The 13093-nt window shown below is 38.0% G+C and overlaps 1 protein-coding gene across 2 annotated transcripts in view; it reads left to right on the plus strand.

The window, feature by feature from the left end:
- lrba (LPS-responsive vesicle trafficking, beach and anchor containing) overlaps positions 1–13093 on the plus strand; it is a 272740-nt gene that overhangs the window by 30661 nt on the left and 228986 nt on the right. For both annotated transcript variants that reach the window (XM_084715125.1, XM_084715126.1), the window contains exons 2-4: positions 4034–4265; positions 8273–8373; positions 10779–10874. In XM_084715125.1, coding sequence (XP_084571251.1) covers positions 4034–4265; positions 8273–8373; positions 10779–10874 — 429 coding nt within the window. The remainder of the gene's footprint in view (positions 1–4033; positions 4266–8272; positions 8374–10778; positions 10875–13093) is intronic.

A 13093-nucleotide genomic window follows, 5' to 3' on the forward strand; every position in this document is an offset into this window, starting at 1 on the left:
ATTCTGTAATGACAGATAACGCCAGACTTCACAGGTCTTTGATTTGTCTTTCAGTCATTAAATAACACACACGCCAGCAGATTACAGCCATAGTTCTATTATTGTTTGTAAATTCCTCCACTCATTCAGCTTGACTATCAGTCTTTCCCACTTGACGTCAAAATTGCGTATTAAAAAGAGTTGTTTTTTTTCACCTCGCACTGCAGTGTTGTGAGTCATTGTTTGGGTTTCAACAAATAATTAGTTTTATTGTCAATCTATTTGTCATGTTTTAGTTTATTGTATAAATACAGATTTCCTCCAGTTGATTCTTTTGTCTGATCAACAGTCAAAAAACCCAGTAGTAAGTATTTAGTTTAGAATAAATCAAATAAAAAGCAAAATGTGATAAATCATCAAAGGTGAAAATGTGTAACCAACAAAATTTTGTGTTTTTCCTTTATTTTAAAAGCAGCAACTAATTACATTATGCCTTCAACAGAATCTCATCCTTTTAGCATTGACAGGTGACTAGAGCAGTAGAGTAGAGTGAGCAAGGTCATGCATCTAAAACCTTTCTGGTTGCAGGGAGTGACAAATCAGGTCCAGAGTCAGCCCCATTAGCCTTGCACGTGTGCCAGGTGTATGTCACTGTAGTGTGGCACTCAGTCCTCATATTTGTTCTCCGTCCCCTCTGTCAACTGACTCTGATGGATGGATGACTCACACACAGTGTCAGGCTCATAAATCAACCTTTACTGAGGCAAAATGGCACCCAACATCCATTACTGGCAGACCTGGCTGCAGTCGGAGGCATCTACACCCCGAAGTTAATACATTTTTTTACGATGTAGAAGGCTGTGTGATTTGTCAGTGACTTGCTAATGGACAAAAAAGGGAAGATGAAAAGTTGCCAGTAGGGTATTAATTGAGTGTTTTATTTCAAAACTGGCTCATTGTGTTAACAGGTGGCTACTGATTGCCTGGCTCCAGACCTTTGAATCCATCCAGTTCACAAAGTTGACTGATTTGTCTGGCATAATGACATGAAACTGTGTTTTGAAAAAGCAGTCAATGCAATTAGCACCACGGGGAGACTAACAATTAAACAATCAATGCTATGGGTGGGACTAACACCAATGTCAAGCTGTGTGCCAGTACCAAGGAGAGATAATAACAACAAAGCTGCATGTCTTCTCAATATCACCAACACTGTAGTTTGATTTTACTTTGCTCCATTTCACTCTTAAAACCAGTATGTTGCCGTGGCTGCGTATCAGTGTCAGGCAGTTAGTTTCTAGTGATTGGTTGGGGAAAATCAAATCCCCCTTCTGCACAGAAATCAGTTAAAGTCCATTTCAGACTGGAGATGGAAACTGAGTGTAACAAGTTGACAGTCTGTCTGATAGGGCTAGTGGATATTTCGCCTGAAATTTTTTTGTTAATTTTCTGCTAAAAGTTGGTTTGGTATTTGTTTGACCATCTAAATCAAACTTTTTGTTATACTGTGTACTGCATTTTTATCATATAATTTGGTTATTGTAGATGTATTTTAAAAAAATTTTTTTTAGTTTTTCAATTCAATTTCAGTTACATAGGGTGTACATACATATAATGACGTCAAATGTCAAAACAAAACATCAAGTCAGGAGAAAGGGAAGAGAAAGAAAAGAAAGAAAAGATCAAAAAATGCATTTTAAAGCAACGGGCAAATTAATGTATCTATATGTCTCCAAATGTATTGATTCTGAATTTTTCAGAAAAACACTCTGTGAGTCCTGACATCTCTTATAATAAAACTGTCCACCAGCACTAGATCATTCACTGCCACAAATTAGCTTTAACTCCAGCCTTCACCTTCAAAACTCTGACTTTATTAAAGAGCTGGGTTTTTCAAATTACAAAAAAAGCATATTTTCTCACTTCTATTGTGATCATCCATCCAGATACTGTCCTCGGTTTGAGAGAGTGGTATTTCTATTGGGTAATTTTGTTGGTGGTGTTCATAGCATTGAAACCTCAGCAGCAAAACGTTTCTTTGGCTATTCAACAGACCAGACTTATTTGATAGAAAGTAGATCCAGAGTACCACTGGCTTTGGAAACACCTGTTAAATGTTTTGCATGTAGTTGTAAATGCTGTCAGAAAAAAACAAAAACTTGACTCCATTGTTCTGAAGGTGCTGCAACAATCTCAGATATTTCTTGTAAAAGCAAAACTCTCTACCAGTACAGTCCGGGGAGAAAACGTGTTTTTTTTTTTTTTTTTGCAATGTGGGCGAACCACCCCTTTTAATTAATCTCAAATCAAAGTAAAGGTTTTATTTCCTGCTGACTAAAACATGACAAATGTAAAAAAAACAAACCAAAAAAAAAACAAGAAACAAACCTCTCAGAGCCTCAAACACCATATTGGGCTTAGTTGTAATCATCATTTTTCAGAATTTTTGTTAAATTTATGGTCAGTCATTTAATTAAAAATAGTTGTCGGATTAATTCAGAATGTGCTTGAATTAAAAGATGGGATGGTGAGCAGGGATTTTCTCTCATATACAACAGCTAAATATTTCTTAATACAGTTTTGCATTGTACATTTTTTGTATTTGTAGTAATTGTGAATATTATTGTAGAATATGCAAGTATCTGACATATATATTTTGTATTTAAACTTAAAAATCAATATTGTATGAATAATGGATAAATAAAAAAGATCTCGTGTATGAGATGGTTATGGATAGCATCATTGTTGTAATGTTCATACTTGACATGAAAAATAAATAGAGATCTGTGAGAGGAGGTTAAAGGGACAATAGGTGAGGTGTGTGTCAGTGTTATCGTCGCTTCATCCCCCGTCTTTAAGGATGTTGTGACAGCAGCGTTACCCCTGTTTCCCCTCCTTCCCTATCTTGTACTCAACACACACACACACGGAGTTAATCCGACCTCACTCATTTTAATGGGACAGTTTCCATTCCCCGCACCGAATCATATTGTTTTCACATACAGCCCGTCTAATGGCTCAGTACGACTATCGCACGTTCATTTTTTTTGTCCAGTCACACCTCCTCGATCCCAAACATGACAGCCTTACTCATGATATTAATTTGACTTCAGCATTGTTATTTTCCTTATCTTTTTCTATTAGGCAGGGTTCAATAATAAAAACGTCATCACAACTATTAAGAAATGACAAATTATGACATTTATGGCTCATACAATTTATTTCCACAAGCAAAGAACATTACTCCTCTAGTGCAATAAGACAAGCGTCCTACCTCTCTAGCTCCTGAGCAGGCTTTAACTGGAGATCACTGCTAAGGATGATTCACTTTCTTTCTTCTTGTCATTAGTGATTTTTTTGTTTTTCGTTCAAAAGACAGGCTGTGTAGGAAAAATATTAATTCTGTTCTTCCAACACACACTGAAACACGTTACTCAATCTAAATAATGTACTGAAAACACTGTCTTTAAAATTATGCACATTAAGAGCCACTGCTTTTTTAATATAAATGTTAGGGTGAGGTTCACATCACCATACTCTGTGTGTATTCTCTTGTATGTCATAAGTTAGCATTAATTTCAACCCAGGCCTGTGTCTGCCAGGCTGTGTCAGATGCTGTTAGTATTCCTGGGCCTCCTACAGGAACAAAAGACCTCTAAATACACTTCTCACTGTTTTTGTCTGGCTGAATGTCTCAGTTAGTTTCACTGACATGGCTTCTTGTTTGATATTTTTTTGCTCTGGGTTCATCAGTGTCTCAAGGCTGTAGCTGTAAACAGTTGAATCAGTTGTCAGACAAACAGACACAGACTGACAAAGACCCGTGTTTCTCCCCTGACCTTTAATCCACTTGGCTAGCAGCGTCTCTACTGCATGATTAATCATCTGTTTAGAGTCTGCAGCCACATAGTAATGTGCATATATACTGTATGTATGCCTTTTTCAAACCTCTTGGCTATGGTGATATAAGAGGAATTCATTAAAGTGCTTCCTTTTTCTTGTCTCCTTTGCCCCTACTCTCAACCTCACCTCTGTCTTTGTATTTTTCCTCCAGCTGGTTGGCGGCCAGTTCGACCTGGAGATGAACTTCATCATCCAGGAACCTGAGAGCATCGTGTGCATGGTTGAGCTGTTGGACAAGTGTGAGCCCACCTGTCAGGCCGAGGTCTGGAGCATCTTTACCGCCATCCTCAAGAAGAGCGTCCGCAACCTGCAGGCGTGCACTGAAGTGGGGCTCATCCAGCTTGTGCTCCAGCGTATATCCACCACTGACAGCATGATTGCAGGTACTAAGAGGAACACCTCGTGGAAAAAATCTCTTTATTTTCTTTCCATTTTAGCGTAGGACCCAGCATTTTCTATTACGTTTCCACACCATAAAGTTGGGCAATATGTTGGCGGCATCGTCATCATCAGCCCAACAAGCGGTGACTGCTGATATATTTGAGTGTCTGTGTTCCAGTTTCAGCTAGGAGATGTGTGAGCGGCAAGTTTGCTACATCACATACACTACATGTAATAAATAAACAAAATAAACTCTCAAAATATCAAGAAAATAAATATTCTTATGCCTGTTTTCTTAAATAGATATAATAACACAGCTGAATACCAAGTTTCTTTATTTTTATTTTATTTTTTCTTTATTTTAAAGATGACCAATTTGAAAGAAATGTGGTGATATCTTTGGTCTCTGGACTCCCAAACCGTGGTCCTACGCACTATGCACTATGTGAGAAATTCAAAGACGGTATTCCCACTGTCTTGCGACAAAAGTCAGACAGTGTCAGAAGTTTGCTATAACCATCTCACAATGTGACCGTTGCCACAACCTATGTCTACTAACCAAGCAATATGAATGCACAAACGTATGTTTATGTTAGCTATTTTAGCATACTTAGCATTCTACCAATACATAACGTTATCTTAGGTTTTCTTTGCAAATTTGGCATCCCAAGTTGGCCTCTTTTCCCCCGTCAACAACCGGGTCTACATTCTCTTCTTCTTCTTCTTTGGATTTTTTTCCATACGCATAAATAACACTATTGCAAGAGCTCAATGCTTCCATGCCTTCATTGTGTACTGCTGCAGTGGTTCAGATGGATGACGCGTGTTGATGACATTTTCTTATGTATTGACTTGTAGACTACCATAATTATTACAATTACTATGACAAACATAAATTTATTAGATCGATGTCACACCGTGTGGCTTGGAATAAATGTATAAGACTGCTGAAATGTTACTTTGTAGGAGGCGTGAGACTATCTTAATTTACTTGTTAACTCATCGTTAAACACAATTCATTCAAACTCGAATCAAAATAAAACTCACCACAACAGTCTTGGCCTTTCCACTTTTCCGACAATCGGCAACACCAGTTTGGTTGAAGTAAATCCTTAATTTGCTGCGTTTGACTTGAAAATATTCCGTCTCTATAGGCTATTTTCCTCTAGCTTGTTCTTCCACGGGATGAGAATTTTTCACTGTGCAATGGTTCTCCCTCTTCTTCCTCAGACAGACGATTAAATTAGCAAAATAAGATGACAAAAATAGCCCAAAAAATCTAACTGGTGATGGGTAATCACCTACAGCCAATATATTCATCTAGTCACCAATCCCTACCTCACTATAATCAAACTCATCTCAAGCTAATTATTTTAATTTAGTTTTTGAAATGTTAAAGGCAGCTGGTTTGTGTAAGTAAAAAATACTATCCAGCTTTAAGCCTGTGTTTGACCGAGACACTGAATCCTCACCACCCTCAGAAGAGGTGTTTTGTTGCTCAGCCTTTTTTCTTTCACCTCTGTGTGGAGAGGGAGCTACTCCAACTTCAGGAATCAGAGGAGTATCACAAATAAAAAAAAAACAGTTCTTAACCTTTCTATCTGCCCTTCTTGTGTACAGGAACCTCACATTTTCATCCTCCATTGTTGTTGCACACACTGTGATAAACTGCAGTGAAAGCAGACACAATCATCCTGTACAGCCTCTCCCCCGCATCTCAGTCTAGTCTGTTGCCCATCTGCAAATTAGTACGAATTAATCCTACAGTGTTCGGCTCAGTGAACTTTTACCAGCGAGCACAGCGCTGGCCTGGAGCTTTTGTGCAGTCAAGCAGGGGTGATATCGCCCAGCAGTAACTAGGCAGCTGAAAGAAATGGTTATAGTGATATACACTACATTGCAGATCCTTGTTTGTTTGTGAAGTATGATTTTCTTAATAGATTCCCATTTACAGATTAAATCCCTCATATTTTACTTTATAATCTCAATGACTTCATCCTATTTGTTGCATTTAGTGTACAGTACATTTTCAGACATCTTTAATTCCTAAATAAGGGATTTTGCAGGTCAGAACCAGCTGAGCTTTAATATTTCTGTGGAAAAAGACCTGCCACGTGTAACTGCCACTCATCCTTATATTTGGAGGATTAAACCAAGCATAGTGTATGTGCACAGTAGTCGTAGATCTGTCATGCTATGCCTCATCATTAGTCAGTAATAACTAATGAAAGAAGCTGCACAGTAGCTGGGACTCCCAGAGTGTCCTCTCTATTTTAAGTCTCCCGTTTTTTCAACTTGGGCCTTGCTCACCCTGCTTTTCTTTTGAATTCGTCTTAGCTGCTTAGTTTCTGGTAGATATGGCCTCACTGTAATACTGAGATTATCAAAATGCCAATAAAGATAATAATGGATCTTTTTTAAAATTATAACACAAGCAAAACTGTCCCTTTAATCCTTAATCTGTTACAGTATGGTTGAGATCTCGGGTAATAAATTAAGCTTTTCGAAAAAGTGAATTGTTCCCATTTAATCTGGATACTTCACCCCCTGTGAATATCAGGTTACTTTTTACTTACTTTTCGGTTACTTTATTTATGGACAACATCACTTATCTTGGAGTTACATTAACCAAGGATCTTTACTTTTTTAAACAAAACTTTGGAAATCTAGTAATACAAAATAATACTCCCAGAATAGTTGTACCTATTCTATTGTTGACTTCTATTTGTCACCTGTACTTATTAAAAAAAAAACCTTCAGTAATAGACTCATATATTTGGAATGGCAATCAATCACATTTGTGTAAAAAATACCTACAGAGAGCAAAACATGACAGGGGTATGACCCTTCCAAATTTCCGATTTTATCACTGGGCAATTTGCACAGCAGACATCACCATGTAGATAAAAGTTGTCCTACCTGGGTAAAATTGGACACACGCATCTGTGTTTTTGTTTCCTTACTAGCTCTAAGCAGCACATCAGTGCCTTTACATGCTTAGTACTAATCCTGTAGTCACACAGACTCTCTCTACTCACAATTCAGAAAACATTTAACTTACAAGATCTGTGCCTTTCAAGCCCAGTGGCATTCAACCACCTTTTCCCACCTTCAATACAGGACACAGCATTCGGCGTGTGGCATTGGAAGGAGCTGAAATGTTTCTATGACCACTTTATATAAAACAAATTTGTCTCTTTTGAAAGTGGTCAAAGAAATTGAATATACCCAGTGATTTACCAAAGGTGCTATTCCTCAGTTAACCAATAAACCTTCTAACAAAATGATTCATACCATCACGTCTTCTGATACAAAAAACAAGGGTGCAATTTCATTTATACTTGGGCTAATCTTTAATTTAGCCTGCCTTGTCTGGAATTGCAACCACATGGGAGCAAGACCTGCAAAGAACAATCGATAAAGGAATTTGGACTAAGATTTCGATTCTTCCATGTGTGCTCAACACACCCTGCTTCAATGGTACATAAGGTACAACTCTCTAAATCAAAACTAGCTAAAATAAACCCACAAATTAACCCTATATGTGATGGATGCAAATCTGCAGATGCAACATTGATTCACACATACTGGCTCTTTCCCAACCTGAAGCTCTCTCTAAAGTCTTTGAGAGTTAAAATTCATCCAAACCTTCTTATGTTGTGCCTTCCTCTATAAAGTGGAGCAAGTTTGACTTACAAAGTGACAGCAGGGGGTGGGGGATGTTCGTTGTGTGTGGGAAACGGTGTTCTTTTTGCTAATTTATGTAAATTGTGAAATTTATTAAAAAAGAACTGTGAAATAAAATCAGGAACCACCTCATGAATGATTATATCCTTTCATTTTTTTAAAGCAAACTGCAGTCATGTGGAGCTTCCTCTCACTTTTGGAGTAGATTTTTCTGTTTTGTCAGTCTTTCTGCTGTAACATGCCATGTTTCACCTCTATATGTTTCTGTGTTTAACCTCTGGCCTTATGTGTATGTGTGTGTTTGTGTGTGTGTGTCTTGCAGACCTACTGGTGGACATGTTGGGCGTGCTGGCCAGCTACAGCATCACAGTAAAAGAGCTGAAGCTTTTCTTTAGCAAGCTGCAGGGGGAGAAAGGCCAGTGGGTGAGTCAGAGTCATGCCACGGTGATCTGTCTTGGTTGTCTGGGACCTGCATGAGGAATGTGTCCGCAACACTTCAACTACTGCCGTCCCACAGGCCAACGCTCTCGTCACATAGACAAGATAAATCATGCGAAACCAGACTACCACTCCACAGTGGTCTTGGATCCAGAGCCGCTGTTCATTATTGATATTAGGTGGTTTACGAGATTACACACGTTTTGAATTTAGGTTATATTTTCCAGTCTATAATAACTACAACATCAAAACGGTGTGAGCCAGAAGACTTAGCTTGGGAACATTAGTTTTCTAAAATAGACTGCCTGAGCTGCATGTGGCTATGAGGGAATAGCCGCAGTGAACTTAAGATGTATGATACGTGTAGAGAAGACAGGATACTACAGCTCATCCAGGCAGAACCAGTGGCACACAAGGGGAGACAGATGAAGCGAGGAAGAGAAGCTGCGTAACCCATTGATCACTGACACTAATGAAGTTGTCAAGGAAATAGGGCAAGTTGCTTTTATGCTTCTAAATTTCACCTCACTCTCCCTTTTTCAAACAACTCTTGCCGCTGCTCCTCTATTCATTACATTTTTGCGAAATATCCGGGGAGACAGGGCGGATAGGCTGAGTGCAGAACTTTTAACTATCAAGTGCTTCAGGACTGAACATTATTAACTACAAAATTCATAACCAAACTAATAAAAATGTGTAGAAACGTATGTCACAAACACTGATTCAGCTCCGATATGTGAATCTGAGGGGTGTACTTTGCAGTGCACAACAATAATCAGTGTATTATGGAGCAAATGAAGATAGTGAATTTTCAGTGTGCTGCTGAGTAAATCTCTGTGGATGTCAGAGTCTGATAAGTCTGAGAGGTAAATTTAGAACAAGCAGAACCAAAGCTGTACTCGCTTTTAGTTATTTGTGGCTGCATGCATGAACTGTAAGCAGTGTTGGGAGGGTTACTTTTAAATCATATTCCACCACAGATTAATGAATACATGCCCTGAAATACAATGTGTTGCATATTCAGTTAGTTAATTGTATTACTTTATTTTGACAGGTACGGGGCATAACAATAAGATTTTTTAAAATATGCCAGAGTTAGCCAGAAAGACAAATTTTCATCTGTAGTCCCTGGGCAGGTAATAGCTGAAAGCACAAACATCAAGATTAAAAGCTTTATAAAATACAAAAATGATAAAAGCTGTGAAAAATATGCAGATACAAACAAAGCCTGCAGACAGTCGATGCGTAGAATCAACAGTAGCAAAACAATAATCAGTAAAGCAATAAATAGATTACATTAGATTAGTCAAGTTATTTATTGTAAATACTTATAGAATACTTCAGATTTTGCTTGCTCAGACCACTGGGTCATCCTGAATGTAGCTCACATTTGCTTTTGGGAATGACCTCAGTGGAGAGATACCTGTACACAGTGCTACTGAATAATAATGGCCAAAAACAGTAACGTTGGAGCAGCTAATCCATGTCGCACATGTCCAAAGAATACATAAATGTATTCATGTGTTGAATAAATGGATTCTATTTTTGTCAGGTTAGTGATACATATTGGCAGTTCAGCTTAGCTACCTGTGATTAACCAGCTAGTTAGCCAAACTAACAAACAAGTTAAATCAAATTTTACTGTTATATAGTTCAAAATAATATATGGCAATCGCACCAGGGAGCTTTACAGAGTTGTACAGTGTACAACACCCTCTGTCCTTAATGTTAGACCTTCATTAACTTGTCAAAAAAGAACTTAAAGTTACCTCACACTGCTTCTTTACGTTAGACGTTGAGTCTTTTGATGCAGGAAGCATAATGTGATGACCGTCTTGACCATATGTATATTTCCATGACAAAAGTCTGTTTTTTTTTATCTGTCTGTGGGAAGTGCCTGACTTCTATGATTTTTAGACCAAATAAAACAAAAACAAATAAAATAATTCAAGTTTTCAATTTTTAAACACAGTGACTGTGTGACCACCAATTCAAACTGTAATGGAATATAGTTAGTCATATACTGTATGTACACATATGTACACCTGTTTGGACTACAGGTAGCGATTAATGGATGTTGAACAATTATTTTTAGAAGCACGCTTCACATGTTGTCCAATATATATGTGTTAATATACAGGCCTTTATGTCTTTATATGTTTCATAGGTGTAAAGCTGTCAAACAATATGCAATATGTTGCTGTAGAAATAAAACTTACTGAGGAAGATAAAATGCATTTGGTATTGTTTGGTATAAGCAACATTTTTTTCCCCTAACGATGAATTGATTGTTAATGTTGCCATTTTACAAATGACTGATTAAGGAAACCCTAGTCTGGACATCAACATTATCAGTTATCTGAAATGGTCTTGTCGTCTTCTTTTCTCAGCCTCATCATGCAGTGAAGCTTCTGTCAGTTCTGAAGTACATGGCCCACAGGAATGGCCCTGACTCCTTCTTCAGCTTCCCGGGGAAAAATGCAGCTGTGAGTATATTACTGTACATAATGTTCAACACTGCACAGCACAATGAAAAAAAAAAAACATCCCTTGAAGTGTGTTAACACATAGAAGATGAGCTGACTGGCATTCATTTTCAAGGTTAGTGTTGGACTGCTGTTGCAGTACATGATAGGGCGGGGTGTCCATTGTGATGCCTGATGATTATCGACCACTGAGGCCTCTACCGTCGCAACATCGTGGTTTAAAAGCCTTCTGTATTTTGGGTAGTGTGTCCCCTCAGAGTGGCCATAGAGGTGTTGCCTAATTTCTGTTTTTCACATGTTGGAGAGAAAATAAGAAGATCAATGTCACATTTATTAGTTTCTTTTTAAACACAACTAAGTTACGGACATGTAATGTGGACATCGTAATATGCCAATTCAGTAAACATGTCCCAACTCTAGTATGTGAGCAGCAAGATTACCCATTATGGGTAAAAAGGCAGGTGTGCCTATTTGTCTGTCCTCATCTAAAATGGATTAAACGAGAGAATATTTGTTTAGCTTTCATTTTCATTTATGTTTTTGTAGTCAAAGAAAAAATCTGCCTTATCACTAATGTTATTATAACAAGATATTTACTCCTGGTAATAGACGTGCTGCTCGGTTGGTAAGCACTGACACACGTGTGTAGACTGTCAATACATGGCATTCCTGTAATATAAGCCCATGTTTCACAGAAAGATGTTTCATGATATTACAGACATTACAACGAGCACTGTTTTCTTTTTTGTGCAATGAAGTCAAGCTTTGGACCGTTTCTTCTCTCTGCTATGACTCCTTGGTGTTGCAAGTTTCCGCCGGTGTAGCTGCATGAGTTTAACGTTGCTGTTAGTCAAAAGGAATTGATCAGCTCTGAGGCATAAAATTTCAATGGATCTGACAATGTGTCTCGATTTTCATCCATATTTGCACTAAATATTAGTGCAAAAAATGGTGAGCTACCAGAACTGCCTATCAAAATTTACGACAAGTCCTATTTTCTTTCATCTTATAAAGAAATATTAATGTGAAGGAGAATGAGGACTTCAGATATTACATGATGATCTCTCCTGAATCTTTTCATAGTAAGTGCTTTCTAAGCTGATTTCATGTGAGGCAGCCGTTCACTGACCCATGCAATTTTTCTCTGATAAGCTTTACACATTCTCTTAGTTATTCTCTAGTCTGCTATTACAACTCAAACCCCTCTCAACCCGCAAAGGCTATTGTACTGCTGCTGAAATGTTGTAGAGTATCTAGAAATGTATCTGTGTCCAAGAGCATGCTTTTTGATGAAACTGAAACTGTGTGAGAACTGTAAGTCTGCGTGGAGAAAGTGTGTCAGACTGAACTGAACACGTGGCTGCTGCTGTTCAGATTTGGACTATTCAAATCATGCTTTGAGTATTTTGGTTGTACCTTCCATGCACATTAGTTTATTCAAAACCCCAGCGTCATCCTCTTCCAGTGATGTTGCTAGGTATGTTGCTGGAAACTGGTATGTGAAAGCACACAGAAGAGTCACTAGCATGTGCTTGGAGGAGGCACTCTGTTTCTTTCCCTGATAATGCAGCAAATCTGTGTTCAAATAATAGAATAAACAAAAAAAACCTTGCTGTAAAAAAAACAAAAAATGGTTGTCAAAAATGATTAACTCTTATCAATGCCGTATACGCTCATGTTACACTACTAATTTGTCAAAAAACACAAATTTTATTGGGGACCAACTCAAATGACCATGAGCCATCAACCTCATTTGTTTGTATCATAACAACTCAGGCTGCACACTGGTATCCTTTCGTTGTCTTTGTGTAGATGTATAATTGTTAATTCAAGTCCCAAATAACCTTTATTAGTCATTGAAGCTTTACAAATGCATTGTTTTGCTCATGCCTGCATCGTTCATCACATTCACTGAAAGGTGCAGTCCTCCTGCTGCAGTAGTATGATGGGGCATGCCAGCATGTTCATTTCAGGATAATTTTCTCATACTCTAATGCATCACAATGACTCTTTGATCATCCATTAATTGTAAACCGTAATTAAGTCTTTGGAATTAATCAGATCATAATCTGTTTAATGTCTTCAGGATTTATCTGTGTGGGAGTAAAGGACAAATTGGCACTTGTGGCCCGAAGATGAATGAACCTTCTGAATCATCTTCTATTCCTCTGTGTTTTGCCCTTTACGTAGCGCATGTATGTGGTTGCTGGCTTCTCTAT

This window comes from Lutjanus erythropterus, chromosome 3 (genome assembly GCF_056507025.1).
Source record: "Lutjanus erythropterus isolate fLutEry1 chromosome 3, fLutEry1.hap2, whole genome shotgun sequence".
Taxonomy (NCBI): Eukaryota; Metazoa; Chordata; class Actinopteri; order Lutjaniformes; family Lutjanidae; genus Lutjanus; species Lutjanus erythropterus.